Below are 25,524 nucleotides of genomic sequence, written 5' to 3'. Positions count from 1 at the left end.
ATCCCGCCCCACCCCCGCAGCACAAGACCAATCGCTCGGCGGTGGGCCGGACTTCGATAGGGAGGCCCGCCCATGCGCCACAAGAGGCGTGTTCGGATTGGTTGGCGCCGCTGGCGCAGGTGCGCGCTTCCTATTGGGCGTGGGCGGAGCGCGAGCAGCCGAAGCGGCTTCGGCAGCCGCAGGTGAGCGCGCGCACGCGCCGCGGCGCAAGCCTGGCTCGGGGACGCGCGTCGGCGAGCGCGCGCAAACTCGCGGGGGAGGTGGCCGAGAGCGAGGCTGCGGCGCCGGGGGCCCGCGCTCCGCCCTCTCCTCCTCCTCCTTCGCCGCTGTCGCCGCCGCCGAGGGCCCGGAGGGAGGGAGCCGCGTCCCCGCCCGCCGCGCCGCCAGTCCGACCCTCGGTCCGGCCGCGTGAGCAGTCAGCCGGGCGCAGCGCGGCCGCCCTCTCTGCAGGTGCCTGTGCGGGGCCGCCGGGGCCGAGGCCGCCTTCCGATCCCGCGCGCTCGCCGCACACTTGCCCCCTGCGCTCCTGAGGGGCGGCCGGTGCCGAGGAGGCCGCCTCGGGGCCCGGCGCTCGACATGAACCGCAGCCACCGGCACGGCGCGGGCAGCGGCTGCCTGGGCACCATGGAGGTGAAGAGCAAGGTGCGCCGGGGCCCCGGGCTGGGCGGAGCGGCGGGCTCGGGAGGCCGGGCTCTGGGGGAGGCCGCGGCCCGAGCTGCCCCGGCGTCTGGGAGGTTGGGGGTCGGAGACCGGGGAGGGGGGAGCGCGCGCGTGTCGGCTCCAGGCGCGGGGGGCTGGAGTGGGCGCCGTTCGAGCGTTTGATTTCTTGTTTCCGAGGATGGGAGCTGCGAGCCAGGGTGCACCGAGGGTGGGAGCCGTTGGCCGGTCCGGAGCCGGGCCGGGCTGGGGTGGGGGGGCTCTCGGGATCGCCATGGTGTCTCGCCCCGTTACCTCCTTGTGGGGTGGGGGAACCGATCAGCGCCCCAAAACAGACTGCTTCCTGCCTGGTTTGCTCTGCTTGCGGCGCTGGTGTGCGTCTCGTCGGGGAAATTAGTGCGATCACCTTCCGTCCAGGTAGCGCTCAGACCCGATCAGGGCGCCCGCTTTGGTGCCACCTGCCCCAGTGGAAGCTGGTTCTGGACTCCCCTGCGGGGGTCTGTGGCGAGCGCCTTCCGCCTTGGGCTTGGGGCTGGGGTCCGGACGTGAGCGGCAGCCCCCGTCTCCAGCCCGCCCGTCTCCTGAGAGCTCTGGCCACAGGAGCGCGCTCCGGCCCGGATCTCTGGGAAGTGGCCTGCGGGAGCCCCAGGGAGGTGATGACTTCCTAGCTGAGCTCGCTAATGACCAAAGGCTTTTTACAGAGTTACTTGGGGCACTATAAAATGCCAAGCAGGGCACTGGCCCAGGCCCGGGAGCATTTCCGAGAGGACTGAGAAGCCAGAACCGCAGCAAAGGAGAAAAGCAGATCCGCTTCCGAAAATCCTGCTCCAGCATCGATTCTGAGGGAGCTGGGGGTCCGCGGAAGCGGGGCGCTCAGCACAGTGCGGCTGCGTCGGGATCTCCCTGGAGCCCCGGGTGGGAGATGAGTGGAGCAAACCTAGTAATGCGAGTTTGCATCCAGACTGTCTGCATCTGTTTTTTTAGCATCATTTTTAAATAGTGCTTGTGACTTCAGAACTGTCGGGATCGCTGTTAGTTTCAGAAAGTGTTCTGTTTCATTAAGGTGTAGAGATGTGGTTGTGGGCAGTCCTGGGGAGCCAGTAGAGCCAATGGAAGTTGCATCAGCTAAAGGGTTAAGAGCTCCATGGAGCTTTTCCTCTGGCAACACAGTAGCGATTGGTGTTTCTGTCAGTGGTTGAACCTGCTTGTGGCGTTTCTGTGAAGAATGCAGTTTGTGGGAGTTGAAGGAAACCACTTTGATACTGTGTCCGGTTAAAATCCAGCTGATGGTCCACATCTTGGTCAAAGGCGGTGGGGGGGGGGGGGATTCCAGCCTGAGCAATGAAGGTAATCCTCTGTGACTTTCAGGATTGGTTGATCTTGCACAGACCTACCGCCTCAACTGAGTGATAGTGTTGAGCCGCCATACTGTGCTGTTAGTGGTAAGCCAGGTCTCAGAGGTCGGATGGCAGCATCTTGAAGCCATGCCCGAGTGTGCTGTGGGCCACTGCCAGAGCTGTTGGTGACCTAATAGTCAGTGTCTATCTCTTTAATGTATGTTGTTGATACACTTGTTTTTTAATGGGTTGAATAAGACGTTTGTCATCTTGACCATTTCAAGTGTTTGGAAGAGTTTTGAAGCAGTGTTTCCTTTCATGGTGCCTCAAAGCTTCCAGCGGTGGGTGAGAGCTTGTGAGCAGGACCAGGCAACGGAGAGATCCACATTTTAGGACCGTTTTCTCCCATTTGGAAATCAGGAGTGTTAACTCCAGTGGATTATCTTTGCTAACTGAAGGAAAGAAGGTACAGATAATAAACATAATGGATAATGCAAGCAGAGATACCAGCCACCTTGTGACTTTGCTTTGGTAACTGATTCAGCTTCCTGATCCTTTCTCTGGAGTTGGGACATTGTCAGTAACCATGGCGTTGTCCTCTGATAACCTTGGAATGGTCTTCAAGTCATAAACTTTCCTGGAATATTAAAACTAAGTCTTGGTCTGTAAAATGTCCCAACAGATACCAGGGGACGGGAGCCCCACACGCTGCTCTGAAGGGTCAGGGCAGCTCGGAGAAATGCAGTGTTCGGGGTGGATAGGCATTGCTTGGGTCTTAGTTCTGTCCTGTAGTATTTCTCTTCATGTAGTCTGAAGTTCTCTTAATCCTCTTGTTTTGCTGCAAAAAAACATAACAACCACTCTTGTTCTCCTTTTCCCTGCCAGCATTGACAAAAGGGCATATCTAGCTGTGAAGCCATGCAGTTTTCTTTTACTGCTGTACAGGCAAGCAAGAGGGAAAGAATGTTGAGTAAAGAATTTTTTATCCCAAAACTTTAGCAAAAATAGTGAAGCTCCTGAAATGTTGGGCTGGCAGGTGCTCTTACAGCCATGAGTCAGGTGAAGGGATCAACCCTCTCTGAGTCAGACAGTGCCAGCTACGCGCTGCTGTGAGATGAGCCGAGAGAACATGCAGCAGAAACTATGACTTTTGATAACATCACGGGTACTAACTGATATGAAGGGTGTTCCCGGGGTTTTTATTTGCTTTGAAACGTGGAGGTGTGACTGAACTTTTTGAACGCTTTGGATATGAGTCACCTTATTTTCCTGACGAATATTAGTGTTTATATTTCAGGAATGTGTTTTGCAAACTTTGATATTATTAGCAGTGCGAGGTGGTTTGGGTGAATTGTAATTTTCTTTTAAAATTGGTGAGCGGTGTGGGCATGAGCAAAGCTGACAGACTTTCTGATCGCAAAAACGATGCATCCAGCTACCCTACAAGTCCTCTGGGAAATGAATTACATGTTTATAAACTTCCCAAGCTGGTACAGTGGGGACTTTTTGCATGATACGAAGACTGTGCCACCAGCACATAAATATTTCTTGCTAATCTACTAGATATTTCAAGGAAAAGCAAGTTCCATGGTCAGACACCTCTGACAAACATGTCTAAACATTTTAAAAGCCTGTGGACCCAAGCTGAGCCTTCAGTGTGCTGCCTGCTCGGCAGCAGCTCCAGTGACAGGAGGTGTGGCGTCTGCCAACTGCACAAACGAAGGTTACCCTTAGGTTCTCACCTTGGAGGAAGTGTCCTTCGAGTCCCATGGTCTGTTGGAAACCCAAGAACATGACCTTTATTTTCATTTTAACATTTTTTTAGAGATTTATTCATTTGAAAGAGTTACAGGGGTAGGAGATGGAGAGACAGATCTGGTCACTGGTTCACTCCCCACATGGCTACAGCAGCCAGGACCCGGCTGAGCTGAAGCCCAAAGCCGCCATGAGTTTCGTCTAGAACTTCCACATGGGTGTGGGGGCCTAAACACTTGGCTGTCCTCCAAAGCTTTCCCAGGTGTATTTAGCAGGGAGCTGGATCAGAAGTGAAAATCATTATGCCACAATACCAGCCTCTAAAATTTTTTTGAGATAACATTTTAAATTTACATTATAGTTAAAGGCTTGATAGCTTTATAAATATATAACAGATTAAAAAGTAGAGACTGTAGCATGGCCCAGCAAAATGCTGTAATAGTAATTGAATGGAAAGACGTTCACTCAGCTAAATTTTAAAAATCACAAAATCATTATAGTGGTATATGATTGCTATTAATTTATTTGACAAGGACTTAAAACAAAGTTTGACAAACTAGTGCATCTGCATACAAACTAACACACATAGGCCTTTGTTTGTTTTTAATTCTCTTTGCCCGCTAATTGGTGAGCTTTGGAGCAGGCCTGAGCCTTCCAGTCTCCGGGGCCTACCTGTGGCCCAGCACAGTGGCGCTGCCTGGGTGGATTGGGGGCTGTGCGGACATGCACGCGGTACTAATGAGGAAAGGTGCAGGTTAGCACTGTCTGCCACAAGCTGCCCCATTTGCTTCCTACTTCGGGCCAAGGACCTCAGCAGCCTTGCTTAAGTGTGAGTTGTTTAAATTTATTCCTGCCACATCCCGTGAAGTAATGGTTCCATTGCTGGGCTTGAAAGGCCTTATGCTGGTGGCCAAGATGAAGACTCGATTGACCTTCCAGCAGCCCATGGTCTGGCCAAGGAGGCTCTGGGCTGCTTTTAGGGTTTGTTTGAGTTGAGTCGTAGGCAGAGTGGTTCTGCGGAGACCTGGTGTCTCCCGGAGGAAGCCGGCTGGCTGGAGGCAGTGGGGGCATGCCCATCCCTGTCTCAGACCTTATCTGCTGTGATGTTTCTGATCTGGACAGACACACTTTGTTTTTCTCTTGTTAACGTCAAATGTCTTTGTGCAGGGACATACTGTGACGTTTGCTAGTTTTCCTACAGAGTGTATTTTCAAGTTGTGCTGTTACTTTTACTTAAAAACCTTAATCTGTATGTTACATTTTTAGTTTGGAGCTGAATTTCGTCGTTTTTCACTGGAAAGATCAAAACCTGGAAAGTTTGAGGAGTTTTACGGATTACTGCAACATGTTCACAAGATTCCTAACGTTGATGTCTTGGTGGGCTACGCGGACATCCACGGAGACCTGCTGCCCATCAATAACGACGACAATTATCACAAGGCGGTCTCCACAGCCAACCCCCTGCTGAGGATTTTCATACAGAAAAAGGGTAAGTCCATCAGGTCAGGAGTGTTAGAGATGGGAGCTGTGCCTTTTCCCTGTTGATAGGCTAGAGGAACCCTGCCACAAACAATAATGAATTGACGTTTTGTGCCGTGGTAACAAGCAAGTTCAAACATTTATAGTGTTCTTGATTTAATTAGTATCATTGCACTTCACTGAGTGTTCTGTAGAAAATGAGTGGTTTTAGCTGCTGTGGTTTTGACTACATAATGTAAGTGTATACAAACTAGGAATCTGTCACATCTCTCCTTCATCAGCTGCACTATTGCCAGTTCAGAAAGGCGTGCTGACCGCGTGGCTCTGGGCTCTGCCGACGTTTGCCACTGCACGTGCACGGTGTCTGGAGTGAGACGAGGCTTCTCACGCAGCGTCGCCCCCAGGCCTCAGAGCTGAGGGCAGTGCCCTGGCCTATCGTAGGCGCCCAGGAAATATTTCCTCCTTTCCCTCTGTTAGGGTGGTTTTTCATAGAAATACTGTCAAATGACATGATTTGGAAGGGTTATGAATACTGATTTCAGTATGGCAAAAGCATTTGAAATGGCTGTATGGCAAACATGAAAAACGAAAGTTTAAGGCCTGGAACTGGTTTTAGATGTGGTCGCCACCGCTGTACGTGTGTGCTGCTCACCCAGACTGGCAGGGGAGAATCAGCAGGTACTTGCTGTCTGTGTGAGGGCTCCGAGGCCAGCCTGTGCACCGTGACCATTCAAGTCCTATGGTGTTTTTAAACCCAGGAAGTCTCAGAGAAAGGGTAGGGATGACCCTTGCAGGTGAAACTATTTCTAGTCAGTTGATAAGCCTGGGGCCACACCTCTGGCTGTGAGTGCAGGTCTTTGCTAAAGTCCACCACCAACACAGTAAACCTGAGAGTGACTTCTGTGTCCCCCACTTGGCCTGTTTATATAACACAGTCACACACAATTTTCCCAAAGCCCCTGAGGTGGACATAACAGGTATTTAACAGGGGTGTGGTGGAACCAGAGTGTAATTTTGGGAAGGCTGATTTGTCTGTTCCAGACCGGCTGGAGTTGGCCTGAGGCTTTCAGAGCTAGGAGCAGGTGGAGGAGGGAGAGGCCTGGAACAAGCTGGGAGATCCTGAGAGCTGTGCTGGGAAGGGTGGGGAGCGGGGCGGGGACACTGGAGTCTCACACCAGCCCCGGGGCTAGCTGCAGAAGGGGGTTGTCCAGCAGAGCTGGAGGATGGCCGTGGGTGCCAAGAACACAGTGCACGGGAGAGATCTGACCTCTGGAAGAGAAGCAGCAGTTTAGTCCTAGGTGAGTAATCTTATCAGGCTGGGGGTTAAGCCTATCACACAGAAGAATGGAATTTAGGGTGGAAATGGGGAGAAAAGTAGTGGTTTTATGTTCTTGTTCTGGGAGCTGACTTGAGAGCCAGCTGAGTCCAAACCAGGGCCAGTTGCTGATGGAATATCGGAGGAGGAAGGGCAGTGGTCCGCGACAGCTGGCACGTGTTTGAGTAGAGTTTGTGGTTGTGAGCAGAGTAATCCACATAATTATGGTTGAAGAGTTGCCTTGTTTGTTAATGATTAGAATTTTCTGTTAAAAATTTAGCTGCTGTTTGGAATTTGTGTTCAGATGTAGGATAACTTTAAAATACATCGGACTAGGCTTTGTTGGATTATTCTCCTTGTTATTTTTTTTTATAAAGCCCCCTCTTTTTTTTTTTTTGAAAATTTATTTCCACTTGGAAGGCAGAGTTAAGCGATCTTCCATCCTCTGGTTCACCCCCCAAATAGCCACAGTGGCCAGAGGTGGCTGGTCCCAAGCCAGGAGCTTCTTCCAGGTTCCCTACTTGGGTACAGGAGTCCAAGATCTTCCGTCCATGTCTGCTGATTCACTCCCCAAGCAGCCCTGCAACAGCTGGAGCTAAGCTGACCTGGAACCAGGAGCCAGGAGCTTCTTCTGGGTCTCCCATGTGGATGCAGGGTCCCAAGACTCTGGGTCATTTTCCACTGTTTTCCCAGGCCACAAGCAGGGAACTAAGATGGAAAGTGGGGCTGCTGGGATCAAGTGTTTTGTTTTTGCTTCTGCTTCCATGACCATGGCCCCAGAAAGAGTATGCAGTTTTTCTGACAATAAGTGACTGCAAAACATATAACTGTTCAAGATACACAAAAACACTACCTTGGAGTTACGCCTGTAGCACATTCGATCTTTTGCCTCTTCAAAGAATCCATATTCAGTAGTGTATCAGATTTGATAAGACTATAGTTTTGAAATTTTTCTTTAAAAAAAAAGTTCTTGGTGCCATATGGAGTGTAACTGTGCTCTGCTGTTAGGAAAACCGAAAGCACATTGTGACAAAGTAGCAAAATCTAACTATGCTAATGCCAGGCTTCCTACTGGTTTCCTGAACTGGCTGCCCACGAAGGCTACATGAAGTCAGCTCTGCTTAAGCCTCCCTGCCGCTTTGAAAGAACTCAAGTGTCAACAGGAGCAGTCAGGGTGCGCTGGCACAAACGCAGGGGACTGCCAGCATGCTAACACACTTCCACTAGGCATTCCAGGTCTCTCCACCGGCTCTTGCGGTGGGGGAGGGGAGGTTTCAACCCCATTGGGGGAAAACCCGAGGCTCAGCCTTCTGAAGGAAGAAGCAGCAAGCTGACCAAGTGTGAGGGAGGAAAAGCAGCAGCTGCCCCTGCTTGACGAGGGAGGGACCGAGGGAGTGTGGGAGGCTCAGGCCAGGAGCCTGAACTAGAAAAGGTGCTACACTGACTGCAGTGGGAAGCTATCAGAGGGCTTGTTGCTATTGCCTTGTTTGTTTCAAAGGCCAGGTGACATAAGGAGAGAGACCATCTGTTCTCCATCTGGGTTTTCTCCTTAGCTGCAGGAGCCGCAGTACTTGGGCCATCTTCCACTGCCTTCCCAGGCAAATCAGCAGGGAAGCAGCGCAGCTGGGAGTTGGACCAGTGTTCCTCTGGATGCTAGTGTGGCAGGTGGCAGCTTAACTAGCTGTGCTGCAACAGCCAGCCGCCAGGAGAGGCTTTTGAAGTAGGAATAAGCTAACATACTTTTTTTTAATGAAGTCACATATGTAGCTGTTTGGAGGACGGACACTCACTTGCTCTTTCTGCAGCTCAAAACAAAAAGGAAAATTCTTAAGGGCTACAGAAAAAAATCTGTTCACATATGAGCATGTTCCTAAGCAGCAAAAAACCATAGAAGGTTTTCAGTAAGTTCCTGGAAAATGCATATTACAAGAAAACTACAGACTTCAAAAAAAGTTTTACACCAAAAAATATCCTTTAATTCCATTTTTCCAAACATTGTGAAGTACCCTCAAAAAAATCCAAGTCTCAATAAAAAGTATATCGCATGATAAAGAAAAATCAACAAGAGGGAAGATGGTAACCCTTCACATTCCATGATCAGGCAAGTGTTATAATTCCAGTAATAAAATGCAACAAACACATGCTGTTAAAAGCCAACTAGGGCCCAGCATGGTAGCCTAGCAGCTACCACTTCCCATCCTAGCAGCTCCACTTCCCATCCAGCTCCCTGCTTGTAGCCTTGGCTGTCAAGGACAGCCCAAAACCTTGGGACCCTGTACCCGTGTCAGAGACCTGGAAGAGGCTCCAGATTGGTGCAGTTCCAGCTGTTGCTGCTGCTTGGGAGTGAATCAATGGATGGAAGATCTTCCTTTCTGTCTCTCCTCTCTGTATATCTGACTTTGCTATAAAAATAAATAAATCTTTTTTTAAGCCAATTAAGTTTTCCCAACAGAGCCAGTATGGTTAAGCTTCTTTCTATGGTGCCAGCATCCCATGTGTGTGCAGATTTGAGTCCTGTCTGCTCCACTTCCAATCCAGCTCCTGCTAATGGCCTGGGAAAGCAGAAGATGTCCTGTCTCTCTGTAAATCTGACTTTCCAATAAAAATACATAAATCTTTAAAAAAGAAAAATGCCCAGGTCATGCCTGTGGGTCTGGGACATGTATATTTTTCAGAAGTCTCCCAGCCAGCCACAGTCTCGGCAGAGCATTCACACCCAAGCTTGCCCTGGATCACTCACTGTATTGTGTATCAGACAAATATGTTTGCATCCTGGGTTTATTTGGAGGAGTTAGTAACACCCACATGGCCTTGTCTTCGAGTGGGCCTCGTGAGACGTACACACCTGTCCCTGGGCAAATCCAGCCTCCTCATGGGTCTTGATTATACCCTGATATTACCTCGTAGATGCACTTTGAAGCTAGTTTAGAGAACTGAGATTTCATTTTAGAGTGGTCCAAGGAATGTGCATCTTAGTTATAAGTTGTAAAGGACAGTTTAATAAAAGCTACAGCTCAGAAATTTAAACAGCAAAACTAGAATAATAAGAAGTTGGGGCTAGCATTATGTCACAGTGTTAGGTAACACTGGCACCCACTATAGTGGTTGTGGTTCAAGTCCCGGCTGCTCTGCCTCCAATCCCGCCCCCTGCAAAGGCACCTTGAAAGCAGCAGAAAGTGGCCCAATTACTTGGGTCCCTGGCCCACCCATGGGAACCCTGGGCGGAGCTCTGGCTCCGGCCTGGCCTGTTCCCAACGTTGCAGCCTTTTGGAGAGAAAACCAGCAGATGAGAGATCATTCTCTTTCTTTTTCTTTTCCTCTGTAGCTCTGACTTTTGACTAAATAGAATCAATCTTTAAATAAAAAATTATGGAGTAGCAACTTGTCTTTGAAGATGCTTTTAGCTGCTTATGAAAGCTATGCTGTAATGACAGCAGTGTTGTGTCCGCATCTCCACAGCCCTGGCCCTGCTCCCTCAGGGCATCCAGTGTGTGCTCTACGCTCACTCCTCCCTGTTCCAGGTCCCCCACACTTGTCAGGAGGCCCTGTTTGTCCAGTTCTCCCTGGCTGCCTCCCACCATGCTCCTGGTCCCTGTCCTCTTCCTTCGCACCTTCCTGCATTCTAACTAAGCTGCTTTGTGTCCCTCACCCAGCAAGCCAGCCAGGTCCCACTTGCACAGGGCCCCCACCTGGTGTCGTGGTAACAATTTGATTATCTGACATTGTTAGCTACCCTCTCCATTTTCTTTACAGATTTAATTCTTTGAAAGGCAGAGTGGCAGAGAGAGACCTTCCGTCCACTATTACTCTCCCACATTGCTGCTACAGGCAGGAATGGGGCGTTGGAATCCAGGAGCCAGAAATTCCATCTGTGCCTCTCACATGATGGCAGGGCCCAGGTTCTTGGACCATCTTCGGCTGCCTTTCCAGTTAGAGAAGATTGGATGGGAATTGGATTAGCTGGGATTAGAATCAACATTTGGACATAGGATGCCAGCGTGGGAAGGCCCCTGTGCCATCATGCTCTCTGCTGCCCATCCTCCAGAGGATTCCTTCTGTGGGTGCAGGCACTGTCCCCTGGGGTCCCTGAATCTGCAGCTCAGGGCACAGTGCGTGGCACGCAGAGCTGTTTATTCATGAGTTGGTGCGTTGCAAAGCAGAGGAGTCTGCAGAACTTGAATGTTGCCGAGAGTGGCAGCTAATCCTTTTAAAGTTGCCAGATCTGTTTCATTTAACTGTTTTGCGTTAGAACAAGGGCTGGCAGACTCGGGCCTGCTGGCTGCTTTTGTAAATGGAGGCTTCTTGGCCCATGTCCAGGCTCATTCCTTGCCATGCAAGCTGTGGTTGCTTTGCTGCCGAGTCCACAGACCCAGCAGTGCCCAGGATGTGCTCTGCGTGGTGGTGAAGCCGGGTAGCCAGCCCCTGGGCAGGGTACTTTAGACAGATTCTCCACTCTTCGGGCATGACCTTGATCTCTGTAAAAGAGGCCAAGGACTGTTACTGTCACCCACCGGCCCAGGGAAATCCAGTGGAGTTGCTGGAGAGCTCTGCACCAGAAGACCTGTTTCTGCCTGCCACACAGTAGTTGACCCTCCTCTCCTTGCTGGGTGTGCAAGCTCATAGCTGTCTGGGAGCTAAGGAAGGCAATAGCCACGTTTTCCAGAATTGCTGAAAGGGCCAGGGGCTGGGGGTGGGGAATCGCTGTGAGGTCAGCACAGGTGTTTGCGTAGGGCTGGCAATGTGCCTCAGCAGGCTAATACTCCACCTGCCTGTGCCGGCATCGCATATGCCCCAGCTGCTCCACTCCCATCCAGCTCCCTGCTGTGGCCTGGGAAAGCAGCAGAGGACGGCCCAAAGCCTTGGGACCCTGCACCCACATGGGAGACCTGGATAAGTTCCTGGCTCTTGGCTTCAGATCGGCTCAGCTCCAGCCATTGTGGCCAGTTAGGGAGTGAACCAGTGGATGAAAGATCTTTCTGTCTCTCCTGCTCTCTATAAATCTGCCTTTCCAATTAAAAAAAAAAGTGAGTGCACATGTTGGGGAGGAAGATGTCCAGAGAAGCCCGCTCATTGCACCCTGCTTCTTGTGGTGAGCAGAGATTGGCAGTGTGAGAAGCCCTCGGCCAGCTAACTGCAGTGTAGGCCCAGGCTGCTGGGGAATCCATGGCCAGCTTTGTGGTTCGGCACAAGCGCGCACTCCATGTCCATGCCCAGGTAGGAGGCCACTGCAGCCCTGGCCCCAGCTCCTGCCAGCACTCACCTTTACACTCTGACACCGTGCCCCTGGCTTGCTGCCAAAGCTCAGCTTTTCCCAGTGGCTGGAGACTGATTAGCTAGGTGGGAGAACAAGGTGCCTTTGTGCCAGGGCATTTTGCTTTTGAGAATTTCGCAGAGAACATTCAAGCCGAGTCTGGATGCAATGCCAAATTATGCAGATTTGGAGTTTTTCTGGTCAGGTTTCCCATGAGTAGGTATGTTAGCAACTTGATTTTGTTCTTAGTTTGTATGGTCTGGAATTTCCCTTATAAATATTACACAGACTCATAATTGTTTTAAAATAGTAATATATGTGCTTTTTGAAAAGACACATTCTTGATTGGCTTTGGGAAAAGTGTGCCAAAAAATGGCTAACATCCCTAAATTTCTTTCCAAAGCCTACTTGTAAGTCAAGTTCAGTCTCCATGAGAGCCCAGTGTAAATCATTGACAGAGGAGAAGACAAAGGCCCCTAGGCCCAGACACGCAGGCAGCAGGGTTGGGGGCTCTGCTGGTGTGGCCGGTTGCTTGAAAGCATGTACGTGTGGTGTCAGGAAAGAAGAGGGGGGTCTCAAGCCTGTGTATGCCGCTGCCTGACGTGCCTGCCAGGAGCAGACGGGGAGCCCGTCAAAGACCGCCGGCCGGCATGGCGATTGAAGCTGTGCAGTGAGGTGACGGGCAGCGGGAGCGGGCGCCAGTGTGGCACTCGCCGCTGCAGTAGCTTCATGCTTCACCGGGGCCACCTGATCTCTGTATCGTTCCAGTTTTAGTGTATGTGCTGCTGAAGCAAGCATTGCAGCAGCTTCAGATCAGCACTTTGGGGAGCTTGTGTCTGCTCTTCTCAGTGTTTCTTTATCATTGGAAGTTCTTTATCATCCAGTTATTTCTGAAAATATACTTTGAACATTCCTTCCTGCTGTGACTTTTCATTTTCCTCTTTACCTCTGCCTCTTGTCCTCTGTTGAGGTACTCCACATGATCTAACAATACCTGAGCCAAGGTGTCTGGCTTCCCCAGCTTGTGTCATGGGTTAGAAATTGGTGGATGGCTCAGTGCAATGGCTCAGTTGGCTAATCCTCCACCTGCAAGTGCCATCATCCCATATGGCTACTGGTTCATATCCCAGCTGCTCCACTTTCCATCCAGCTCCCTGTTTGTGGCCTGGGAAAGCAGTGGAGGATCATGCAAAGCTTTGGGCTCCTGCACCCATATAGGAAACTCACAAGATGCTCCTAGCTTCAGATTGCTCAGCTCTAGCCACTGCAGCCATTTAGGGAGTGAACCCGTGGATGGATGCTCTCTCTCCCTCTCTGTAAATCTGTCTTTCCAATATAAATAAATACATCTTAAAAAGAAAGAAAGAAATTGGTGCTATGCTGTGTGGCAGCACATTTTCTGACATTGGAATGATGCAGGGAGGATGAACACGGCCCCGTGCAAAGATGACATGCACATTTTTGAAACTTTCTCTATTTTTCAGTGCCATAGCATAGTAGTTATGCTTCTGCCTGCCTCACTTCCAATCCAGCTCCCTGCTTGTACCTAGGAAAGTAGCAAAAATGGCCCAAGGCCTTGGACCCTGCACCCACAGGTGACCCAGAAGAAGCTCCTGGCTCCTGGCTTTAGCCTGGCCCAGTTTTGCTCTTGCAACCAACTGGGGAGTGAGCCAGTGGATGGAAGACCTGTATCTCTCACTCTCCTTCTTCTTTCTCTGTAAATCTGTTAAGTTTTAAGAAAAAAAAAAATTTTTTTTTGGTGGCCCTGGCATGGATTCTGGCCGAGTTGGTAGTGTTGTCAGTACTGAGGAACAGGGAGATTCTTCCTAAGGCAGGACTGGCTAGCCCACTGCCACCACACCCCTTACTGGGTCTCCCCCACTTGCTGGTGTCTGGGTTCCTGCCCCACAGAAATAACATGATTCTGATCTTACACCTGCGCCTCCTTGGAAAGTGGGACAGAAAAGGGTTAAGGCTGCCTTAAGGGAGAGAGTGTTCATTTGCAGAAAACAAAGCTGCCAAGTGTCTCATACCCACCAGGTCCACTCAGCAGCCTCACTTGCCCAGCTGCTCAGCTGCTGCAGCAAATGCTTGGTTTTGGTCTGCTTGAGTTCGATGCGATAGTCACGCAGCTTGGAGGTTTCCTGAACAAGGAGAAAAGCTTCAGTTGCTGGTGTACAATGATGTCTCAATAGTTTGTTTCTCCCATTGTGTTGGTTGCTTCTTCACTTTGTTAATAATTTCCTTTGCTATACAGAAGCTTTTTAGTTTGAAGTAGTCCTCTTTGTTTATTTTGATTTTGACTACCTGTGCTTTTGATGTCTTTTTTTTTTAAGATTTATTTTATTTTTATTGGAAAGGCGGATATACAGAGAGGAGAGACAGAGAGGAAGATCTTCCGTCCGATGATTCACTCCCCAAGTGAGCGCAAGAGCCGATGCTATGACAATCCGAAGCCAGGAGCCTCTTCCGGGTCTCCCACGTGGGTGCAGGGTCCCAAAGCCTTGGGCTGTCCTTGGCTGCTTTCCCGGGCCACAGGCAGGGAGCTGGATGGGAAGGGGAGTTGCCGGGATTAGAACCGGCGCCCATATGGGATCCCGGGCATGCAAGGCGAGGACCTTAACCACTTGCGCCACCGCGCCAGGCCCTTGATGTCTTTTCTAAGAAAACTTTCCCTGTTCTATTTCTTGGAGAGTATTTCCCTTTAATAGTTTGATGGTTTATGAGTGTAGATTTAGGTCCTTGAACCATTGAGTGCTGATTTTTGTATAATGTGACAGGTGTGGGTCTTGCTTCTTAATTCTGTAGGCTCCTGTCCAGGTGTTCCAACAGCATTTGTTGAATAGACCAGACTCATAGGCAGACAGAGTGCCAACTGGCACTGGGCTCTGCACACTGGCCCTGGTGGCAATCTCTGGGTGTGGAATTGCTGCCCAGAGACATCCATGGATAAGGTCCCTGTGCATGTAGGTGAGGAATGAATCCTGAGAGACTCCCAACAGGGTCACTGTACTTGCAGGTGAGCGAGGGGACTGAGTCCTGATAATTTGGAAGGGAGAGACTGGAAGATCTGTATGAGTTAGACTGATACACCAGCCCATAGGGGAGTCCTAAGGAGGGCTTGTTATCATGGAACATTGCTGACCACCACATGCCAGTCCATGCGAAAGCTAGAGCTGGGGGCCTATCTAGCAGGGCTAGATCCTAGTGCCTGACTGAATGTTAGAGCAGGTGATGGGTCACATTAAGCTGGACCATGACACTAACCAGCACGTGAGAGAACCAGGTCTGAGGGTAGATTCTTTGGGGGGATATGTGGTCCAAATCCTGTGGGAATACAAGCCCCGCTGGTTAGCTCTAGGATTGGGAGGGGATGGACTGAGCTAGGTGTGACCATGGAACCTGCCATCACTCATGGGTACAGGGACCAAGAACAGTCTGGGAAGATCCAGGCTGCAGCACCTGCATGTGCATCCTGGAGCAGGGTGTGGGATGGGCCAGGCCGCAACATTCATCAGTTCCTACAAGACCAAGATAGAGGGGCAGGCTATGCCAGGCAAGGGCCTAAGACCTGCTGGCATGCATGAGATCTGGGTGTGGGAGTGGGCCAAGTGGGGGAATGTGGGAAACTCCTAGTGGGTCATAGGTTCCACTGATGATCACCTGGTCCAGGCCTGGTGGTCTGGAAAGCTGGGCAAGGTAGGTCCAACTGTTGGCCAATGTGTGGGTTTGTTTTGGAGGGGTGAGGACCGGGCAAGGCCCAGCAAACCTTAGCTCACTGGCAATATGGGCATTGTTCACATTTGGATGTGCATGAGCTCTTGTCATTGAAGGTCAGCATTTGGCACTGTTATGTGCATTTGTGCAGGCCGATTGGTGGCATTCTGTGGTGTAGCAGGCGTGTTTTACTCTAGGATTGCAGCATGCCCTCAGCCTGGTATTGGGTGTAGTAGATGGGTTGTGCTGTGCACATCTGGGTGGCCAACAACTTTTTCAGCATTTGTATAACTGCTGTATTTCATTTTTTAACAGAAGAAGCAGACTACAGTGCCTTTGGTACAGACACACTAATCAAGAAGAAGAATGTTTTAACCAACGTCTTACGTCCTGACAACCATAGAAAGAAGCCACACATAGTCATTAGCATGCCCCAAGACTTCAGACCCGTGTCCTCCATCATTGACGTGGATATCCTGCCGGAGACACACCGCAGGGTTCGCCTGTACAAGTACGGCACGGAGAAACCTCTGGGCTTCTACATCCGGGACGGCTCCAGCGTCCGCGTGACTCCACACGGCCTGGAGAAGGTGCCGGGTATCTTCATCTCCCGACTCGTCCCAGGAGGGCTAGCCCAAAGCACAGGACTTCTAGCTGTCAACGACGAGGTTCTAGAAGTCAATGGCATAGAAGTTTCTGGGAAGAGCCTGGACCAGGTCACAGACATGATGATCGCCAACAGCCGCAATCTCATCATCACCGTGAGGCCTGCAAACCAGAGGAACAACGTGGTCAGGAACAGTCGGACTTCCGGCAGCTCTGGCCAGTCCACCGATAACAGCCTCACTGGCCACCCGCAGCCGAGCGAGCCCAGCTTTGAGCCCGAGGACGAAGACAGCGACGAAGACGACATCGTCATCGAAGACAATGGGACACCACAGCAGATTCCAAAAGCCACTCCCCACGCCACTGAGAGCCTGGAGTCTCTGGCACAGATAGAACTCAGCTTTGAGACTGGGCAGAATGGGTTTATTCCTTCTGCTGAGATGAACTTGGCATCTGTAGCAAGTGGCACCAACACGGCAACACGCAGCACAGGTCAGAAGCTCTTGGAAGAAGATGGCACAATCATAACGTTATGACGGCGTCCTCAGTGTCAGCTGAGTGGGACGCCGCTGGGCGGGGCTTGCTCCTGTGGCCAAGCGCAGGCCTCCTTCCCTCCGAGCCAGCGATGTGGAACAGGCATGAGGAAAGTGCTGCTACAAGCCTCAGATGTAGCTCGATAACTGTTAGCTCGGACTTTGGATCAGAGCGGGACTGGAGTCTCAAAGGGGTCTTGGCCAGTGCGGCAAAGTGCTTTTGCTGTTTGTGTACTCACACTCGGGGCTGGGCCGTCTCTGTTTAACCCGCTGTGCAGAGCCTGCTTGGTTTCCTCTTTCGCTGTGTTGTTCAGCTCCCAATGTGAAGAGGTCTGACTGGCTACACTGGTGACCTCAGCTGTCACATTCCCAAGATCATACATTGATTTTTCCTTCATGTTGTCCCTCGTTGCTGAGTGTAACATTTTCTCCAATGCATTGTTTGTTTGTTTCTGTTTCTAATTTCTGAAAAGCGTCAGACTGGTTAGCCCTTTCTAGGGGTTGTTTTTTGTGCTACCCATCTTTGAAGCCATGTTCCTGCACTGTGAGGCTGACAGCTCTTCCGGCTGATGTGTCTGTCCCGAGCTCTCATGTGTACAGACCATTGCATGTGGATGTGACCTCTGCTTCCGCAGCAGCGCCTTGCCGACGTCCCTGCTGACTGTGGGTGTGTGTTGTCGTTGTCATGCATTTATACTCCTAATGTATTCAAGTGGTATGAAGCGTTTTAGATGAAGAAATGCACCCAGATGAAGTCATTTTTACATACCGGACAAACTTGTGCACTTTTTGTACAAAAAAAAAAAGTAGGATTTTGTTCACAAGGTCTCTAGGAACACTGCCTATACATTATAAAAATTATGTAGTGCTTGCCCGTGACAGGCAGAGCTTATGACCATTAATTTTATGAGGCTATTTATTGCTTCCTAACGCATCCACTCAGAAGGAGTTCCGGGCGAGGCTTCTGTCCGCCCCGGCCTGCCGGCACAGAGCCCGCGGGCTGTCCCCTGCTCAGAGGCCCGTGCCCGGACGAGTGCTCCTGGCAGCTTCTGCAGGGTTATTTATTAATCGTAGGCTAAAGCTAGCATGGATTCCTTTGTAAAATGGTGTGCTATGAAAACGAAGATGCAAATGACTCCGTTTTGAAGGATGTTTCCTCTGGCAAAATACATGAAGAAGTAAAATATTGGTGAACTGCAGATCTCTGACTCAGAATACTCCGTGTGTTCTGTTTCTGTACCACTACATGTATTCTCGGTAAACCGCTCACTGCACAAGGTTATGTAGCACAAAGCACCTGTTGTTGAATTCACTCAAGTCCTTCCATTTATAAACCACCGTCCTTTACGGCATTCCGGCATTGAACATTGTGAGTCTCACATATTTGACTCTGGAATGGCAAAATAATGTTAGATGTAGAAGATTAAATTTCATTTATAATATCAATGGTGCAGGGGTTCAACATTTTAAGTAAAATCCTTTTACACACTACCTCTCTCTCTCTCTCTCTCTCTCTTTCTCTCTTTTTTTAAACCAAGTTTTAACACCAGAACCTTTCTCTTGGGGAAAAATACTTCAGGGCTTGACTTTTGTACAAATTTTAATTGTAAAGTGCAGATTTATCTTGTTATGTGTTCATGAAAATGGAGATCGCAGCTGCTAGTGCATTTTATGTTAAGTATGTGTCATTGGTGTTTTCAACTAGATCTTTGTCATTTTTATTGTTGGTGAAATAATGGATTCTGAGACATGCTGTAAAACCAACAGATCCTGGTTACACAGTGCAACAGCGCACTGATAGTCTGAATCGGCTATTTCAAATGCACCTTATCAACAAAAATGTCAGTGGATTTTATAGTCCTACATGTCAAGCCTGACTGTGAATTCTGTTCTGTATCTTAAGTAAATTTATGATAATGTTCTCAAAATTGTCAACAAAATACATGTGTTCTTGTGAGCTATGAATTTTCTAATTAAATTTTACATACTATAACATGATTTTTACATGAATGATACTTTGTTTAAACTATCAAATGTCAGTATTTTACTACAGTTTTATTACAAAATGTACACTACCACTAAATGAACTTTGATTTTAAAAATCAAATTAGCTTTAGTTGTACATTATTTTTTACAAATAAAGATAGACTTGTATAAAGGCTACTTTCTTGTTTGAAATTGTGAAAGGTCAATCCATTGTGACAGGTCAGTCCAATAGATACTTACCCCGCACCCCACTATGTAAGCTAGAGGTCAGAAAGTGTTCAACTATAAACAAGATTCTTCCTTAATTTTTTGTTAAAAGTCAAAAACCAAGGTTGGCACTGTGGCATATTGGGCTGACCCTGCATGTGTGCCATTGGTTCCAATTCATCCTGCTAATGGCAGGGGAAGGCAACAGAGGATGATCCAAAGCCTTATGCCCCTGCATTCCTGTGGGAGACCCAGAAGCAGCTCTGGCCAATACAGCCATTTGGGGAGTACACCAGAACATGGAAAGTCTCTCTGTTCTCTCAATAATTCCTTCAAGTAAAATACTTGTAAAAAAAAAAGTTGAGCACCAAGTTTTATGTTACTGAAAGGTAATAATAGAATTTGGTTAGTCCTAGGGGAAAGCTTTGAGGCATAGTGGGTTAAGCTACAGCTTGGGACACCTGAATCCCATATTAGAGTGCTGGTTCAAGCCCTGGCTATCCCGCTTCAGTGCTGGTTCAAGCCCTAGCTATCCCGCTTCTTACAACAGTAAGAAGATCCTTTACAGGCTGCCTGAGTGCTGTCAGAAGAGGGAGTTTAGATGCCAAAAATAGGGGCTGGCCCTGGCCGTAGCAGGGAAAAGCTCCAGCCAGCATCCCATTTGGCACCAGTTTATGTCCCAGCTATTCTTCCAACTTAGCTGCCTGCCAATGAGCCTGGGAAAGCAGTGGAGGATGGCCCGAGTGCTTGGGCTCCTCCCATCCACATGGAAGACCTGGAGGAAGGCTCCTCCTGACTCCTGGTTTTGGCACTCCATCACCATTGTGGCCTTCTGGGGAGTGAACCAGGAGATCGAAGAGCCTTTCTGTAATTCAAGTCAATAAATCTTAGTGGGGCGGGGGAGACAAAAATTAAATATTGGTGACAGACGGTTCATGTGCATAACATGGTGGGTGGATATGACTGTCAGGAGGTCAATTAATCTGGTAGCTTCAACAATGAGGAAGTTCTTGGATGGGTGTTTAGCCTCTTCTAGGCTAAGATCCTTCTGCCGCAGAGTGCCCAGGTTCAGAATGCACTCTACTCCTGACTCCAGCTTGGTGCTCATGCGAACCGTGGAAGGTCTTAGAGCCAGGGTTGCCAATTCAAATGCCCTGAGGCCAGGGGTAGGACAGGTGAATATTAGGTGACCCCACTGCCTGAGGGGAAAAGTCACCCTTTGAGTGAGTGTGTGGGGAGCCCAGAGTCATCAGCTCTTCTTCTAACCTTTCAGAAGCTCCCAGAAACATGCCATGTCATAGGAAATGGTCCAAACCTTAAAACACATGACATGGTCCAAATAGTTCCTCCATCACAGCTAGCGTGCAGACTGCCACTTTGCTCTCCCCCATCCCTGCCCTAGGGACACCAAGGATCCACAACTGTCAGTCAACATCTGGATGCCCTCCGCTGTTAAGCCCTTGGGCGGCAGGGGCAGGGCTGCTGCAAGAAGTGAGTTGGTGCGTACAGTGCCTGATGGCAGCTGTTCCCCTCCTCTGGGAGGTGGCTGGGGCCTAAAGGCATTTAACATCCGACCCCAGGCAGTGATGCACACCTGTGTCCTCTGGCTCCTTGGGACTCCACAGGGGAGCCCGGAGCAGTGGCATTGGCACTCCTCCAAGTGCAGGTGCTCAGGGCCTAACCAGTCCTCCCAGATGTGTGGCTCTGCAGGTTCACCCTGTGTGTATACCCTGAGGCCTCAGTACACCTGCAGACGGGAAAGCCTTCTCTCTGTTTGCCTGCATTCCCAGCAAAACTTTATGTTTTTTTTTTAAAGATTTATTTATTTTTATTGAAAAGGCAGAGCTACAGAGAGAGAAGGAAACACAGAATCTTCCATCTGCTGGTTCACTGCCTAAATGACTGCAACAGCTGGAGCTGGACCAGTCTGAGGTTAGCAGCTTATTCTGGGTCTCACACGTGGGTTCAGGGCCCCAAGGACCTGATCCTTCCTCTGCTGCTTCCCCAGGCCATCAGCAGGGAGCTGGATTAGAAGTAGAACAACTGGGACATGAACTGTGCTCCCATGGGATTCTGGCGCTACAGGCTGAGGTTTAGCAGGCTATGCTGCTGCACTGGCTCCCCCAAACTCTTGTTAAGCAAGACTTAGAATCACTTGAAAAATTCAGGGATGTTGAAAAGCCGTCCACCTGCTCTTCCTGCATGTGCCTCAGTAGGAAATCACTTGGTGAGAGGGAACTGTCTCTTCAGCACTCTGAACACGGTAACTCCCTTACTGCAATCCCATGGGTCAGAATGGCAGTTTGGATCAAATACCACAGCAGCCCCACAAAAAATCCTGCAGGCGTGCTGCAGCCAAGCCCCCAGACCACTCCAGGCTGGGCTTGCACGCTGGCTTATCTACTGAGAGAGAGCAAGAGAAGAGCTAGAATCTGACTGCCAGCGTGGCTCACAGACGGTATCAGTGCAGCATGCCTGCCCACTCACCTCTGAGCAAGCAGTGCCTGGACCAGCCAGGAAATAGCATTCCTAGCATCCTTTCTGACTAAGGCCTGGGGCAGGCTGCACTGAGATGAGAGGCAGCACCACCGCCCGCGTTGGAGAGCAGGTTCCCAGGCTCCCTGCCCCTCCCTGCACGTGAGCCTTCACCCTCTGGGAAGTGGTAGATTTCAGATCGATGGCCGGTGGGGAGCTGTAGTCCAGGACAAGTTGAAGCCGAATATCATGTTTTAGGTATGTACCCAACTGGACTCAGACATAAATTATGTGTGCTCAGTGAGTCAGAGCCTAAATCATTAACTTGGTAAATAACTGGCCAGGGTGAGTAAGAGGGCTTGAAGGTGCGCAGGCTGGAGTGTGAGCATTCCGAGAACGCCCTGGGGCACAGCACAGACCCTCTCAAGTCCTCTTGCTGGGGAGCCCCATCCACACTGGGAAACTCACCAGGAATGCAGCTTTCCTTCCTCCACATCTCCGTCTGCGAGGAATCTACCTGCCTTGGACCAGGCACCTTCTGATCAGTAGACACACACCTGGGTCTGTGCACTTAAACAGCCTGCACTCACTGCAGCTCAACAGGAAACTGGTGGTGCACACGTATTCACAGGCAGGCACACATTTTCAGAACGCAAACGCCACCTAGAGTTGGCCCCAGATACTGATCAGGCTGCAGGTTGTCAGACAGCAACAGTGAAACCTTGTGACTCAGTGCCCTGGAGCGCCAATCATCCTCTGGCTGAGCAGGCAGGGCCTTGGGGGAGACACCCAATGGTGGGTGGCAGCAGGGGGAGTCCTGGGACACGGATGGAGTGGCTAGATGCTGGGCGGGCAGCCGCTCAAACATCCACACTCTCTTTCCTGCACCCTGGCCATGTGAGCCCCCACCAGATACAAGACCCTGGGCTGCAGCTCTGGTTGGAGCATCGTGCTTACTGCATGGCCACAGCTCCTTTCTTGCTGACACTGGCAAAGGAAGATGAAATATTTAGTAGGCAACATGCATAATTTATCCCTGTGCGGATGCACGTTCCCACCCCACACAGAGCTGCTCGCTCGCCTACCAACAGACCTGTGTAGGGGCTGATTTTTCATCCTGGGCTCCCCAAGCCCGAGGTTTCTTCCTCACGGAGCCCATCCCTGGGCGCTGTGTGCATGGGCACAGCTTTCTGTGCTTGGGCATGGGCAGTAGGCTCAGCCCTCCCAGTAGCCTATGAAAGGTGGACTCTCCAAGGAAGCTGTGTGCCCATGGAGAAATTTAATAGCGGGAAGAGGGCATGCAAATAGGGAAAAATGGTGACAAAAGCACCAGCCAGGGAAAAGTCAAATTTTCAGCGTAGATGCCCATCAAAAGTGCACAAGTATCTGCACAACAGGCTCACGGCAGGCCCACAGATTATTCTGGAGTTGGGTCTCTGTAGAAGACCCCCAGTGGGGTGTCCTTCCTCTACGAATACATCCCACTGCATCTACAACGGATGCATCATATTTCCCCAGCAGACAAGCCATCAGTTTACAGACGGAGCAGCCACTTTTGTAGCCATGCCAAGGCACACAGTCCTACAAATCCAGCTTCCTGACCTTGCCCAGTGGTGTCCCGAGGCTACAGACCCAGAAGAGGAACCATTAGGCTAAAGCATGTGTGGCTTTTTGAAGGTGGGGGTGGTTGCTGTCTCCTGGGGAGCTGACTCTGATTGGGTTGCCACTCCAGAAACGGCCAGATTCACCATTGGTATTGCTGTCTGTCGAGCAGAAGCAGCAGTATTTCATTTTTCTAAAATCTTGTATGTCTAATTACTAGTTCAAACATTTTTTTAAATTCTTTGTATTTGTGGGGAAAGATTTATTTATTTATTTGAAAGCTAAGTGACACAGAGAAATCTTCCATCATGGGTTCACACCCCAAATGGCCACAATGGCTGGGGTGGGGCTGACCTGAAGCCAGGAGCTTCTTTTGGGTTTTCCACATGGGTACAGGAGCCCAACCACTTGGACCACCCTCTGCTGCTTTCCCAGGTGCATTAGCAGGGAGCTGGATCCGAAGCGGTCAGTTCAGCTGGGACTTGAACTGACATCTGTATGTGATGTGGGCATTGCAGAGGATGGAGTAACCCACTGCACTACACCGCCAAGCCCTGTATTTTTCTTTCACTGGCTTTTCTGTTTGGATGCTTTGCACAGTTTTTTGAAGATCAAAGTCTGGTTTTCTTCTTAGCATGTGAACCCCTTCCTGTGTCGTATGCACTCACCTTTGAGTTAGTGTTTCTTCCTTGTCATTTGTCCCTACCGAGCCAATGTATTGTCTTCAGTATTGACTGTCTCAGGATCTTTTTTTAAAAAAGATTTTATTTATTTTTATTACAAAGTCAGATACATAGACAGGATGGTCCAAAGCCTTCAGCCCCTTCACTCACATGTGGGAGACCTGGAAGAAACTCCTGGCTCCTGGCTTTGGATCGGCTCAGCTCCGGCCGTTGCAGCTGCTTTGGGAGTAAATCAGCAGATGGAAGATCCTGCTCTCTGTCTCTCCACTCTGTAAATCTGACTTTACAATAAAAATAAATAAATCTTTAAGAAAAACAGCAGTGTTCTGCTTTCCTCACTCGGTCTGTCTTGGTAACCATCCCACATCGGACTAGAAAGCCCTCCTCAATTCATCGTTTCCCATCCCATTTTTAATAGGATTGAGATGGAACTCAATGGGATGCCTTCAGGGTTGTAGGCAAGTGGGGCCGACGACACAGCTCTTCCAGCTTTGGTCAGTGTGAGCATCTCACATCACCAGAATGTGTTTGTCCCAGTGACCAAATATCACATACCCCAGGGTGGGGCAAGCAGCTCCCTGCGGACAGGGACACAGCTTCTGCAGCCTTCATGGCTGCATCCCAGGGCTGTCATTATCAGGAAACTGGAGGCAGGGATGGCAGGTAGTGTGGGGCCCAGCCACTCCCATGTGGAACACAGGCATCGGTCCCCAGCCGCAGGGCTGCTGGGCTCACGCTCCCCGACCCTTGGGAACCTTCTGCTACTGACCACTCAGGGCTTAATACAGCCTTAATGAATTTGCCAGGTGGATCTCCTGGGGTCAAAGGCTTGGGGAAGAGCTGCTTAGGTCCCAGACATGGGCTCTCAGCACCTGCAGGCTGTGGATGTGTGTGTGTCTGAGGGCCAGGGGTTCCAGAGACCCTGGGGGTGTCTCCACAGGCAGTCACAGCAGCTGCTGGCTTGCTGTAGCACCTCCAGCTGCAGATCTGGCTGGGAGGTTCTTCCAGCCACTGGCCACTAGAAGAGCCAGGACTGGGACAAGCCAAAGTCAGGAGGAGCCTGAAGCTCCATCCGGATCTCCCATCTGGGTGGCAGGGACCTAACCACTTGAGCCATTAGCAGGGAGCTGGATCACAAGGGGGGGCAGCCAGGACCTGTGCTGGGGCTCATGGGAGGTGTTGGCATGGTTAAGTGGCTGCTGGGCTTGTTGTGCCAAACCAGGCCAGCCCCTCTCTGCTTCGCATTTCTCCTTTTCTCCATCTCTGGCCTCCAGCCCCTCATTTAAGGTGTCCGGATGTGCTCCCTTTGGAAACCACAGCCAGGAAACCAGTAACCGCATCTTCTCCTAAGCTGTCCCCTCCCGTCGGTGTGGGTTTGCCTGTGGGCACCGGTAGGTTGCTAGTCAGGGAAGGTCCACCAGGGGGCGAGAGAATCCTGCCCGCCAGAGAAGCCGCGGCCCCTCCCCGGTTTATGCGGCTCTGGGGTTTGGCTGTTAGACTGCCTTTGGCGCTCCCCTAGAGCTCCTTCCTCCGAAGCCCAAGCAATTCACTGACCTCTCCTTCCTCGTGATCTTGTTTGGGATCACCGGAGCCTTGTCCTGGGGAGATGGCACAGGACGCAGACCTGACAGAGCTCAGGCAGCTCTCCTGCCCTGTCAGGTGTCTGCTTTCCCCTGGCCACCTCTTGCAGACTCTGCAGCTGGTCCACGTTCCAGTGTTGCTGCACGCTGCCTCCCTGCTGAATCTGACAGAAGGCGGTCTCTGAGAGAGGCGGTCACATGCCGTTGGACCCCTGGGGACCTCCGGCACAGAGAAGTGAACACACTCCCTCTAGGTCACACAGCTTGTAGGTGACGAGCCAGCAATTGGACCCAGACAGGTTCCTTCTAGAACACGGGCAGTCAGCTTCCATGCCCTGTCC

General features: G+C 50.5%; 1 protein-coding gene and 1 non-coding gene across 2 annotated transcripts; both read left to right on the top strand.

Moving 5' to 3' along the window:
* The first annotated feature begins 576 nt into the window (after nucleotides 1–576).
* On the top strand, nucleotides 577–18,813 carry PARD6B (par-6 family cell polarity regulator beta). The gene is made up of 3 exons (XM_040981315.1): nucleotides 577–642; nucleotides 5,016–5,238; nucleotides 15,827–18,813. The coding sequence occupies exons 1-3, from the start codon at nucleotides 577–579 to the stop codon at nucleotides 16,651–16,653; spliced, it is 1,116 nt and encodes a 371-aa protein (XP_040837249.1). The 3' UTR covers nucleotides 16,654–18,813.
* Nucleotides 13,167–13,275, top strand: LOC121157535. Its single transcript, XR_005884057.1, has one exon. It is a non-coding gene; the product is annotated as a U6 spliceosomal RNA (small nuclear RNA).
* Nucleotides 18,814–25,524: the final 6,711 nt, after the last annotated feature.

The sequence above is a fragment of the Ochotona curzoniae genome, unplaced genomic scaffold, assembly GCF_017591425.1.
Source record: "Ochotona curzoniae isolate NIBS_2020 unplaced genomic scaffold, NIBS_Ocur_1.0 contig_3520, whole genome shotgun sequence".
Taxonomy (NCBI): domain Eukaryota; kingdom Metazoa; phylum Chordata; class Mammalia; order Lagomorpha; family Ochotonidae; genus Ochotona; species Ochotona curzoniae.
Note: the sequence above shows the minus strand (reverse complement) of the source record. Positions and strands in the feature narration are given on the sequence as shown.

What these genes read in the sequence shown, in the direction of transcription:
- PARD6B (XM_040981315.1), top strand. Translation starts at nt 577, where the DNA reads ATGAACCGCAGCCACCGGCACGGCGCGGGCAGCGGCTGCCTGGGCACC. An exon ending in CCATGGAGGTGAAGAGCAAG is followed by an intron (nt 643 to 5,015) that starts GTGCGCCGGGGC and finishes TTACATTTTTAG; the next exon opens with TTTGGAGCTGAATTTCGTCG. An exon ending in GATTTTCATACAGAAAAAGG is followed by an intron (nt 5,239 to 15,826) that starts GTAAGTCCATCA and finishes ATTTTTTAACAG; the next exon opens with AAGAAGCAGACTACAGTGCC.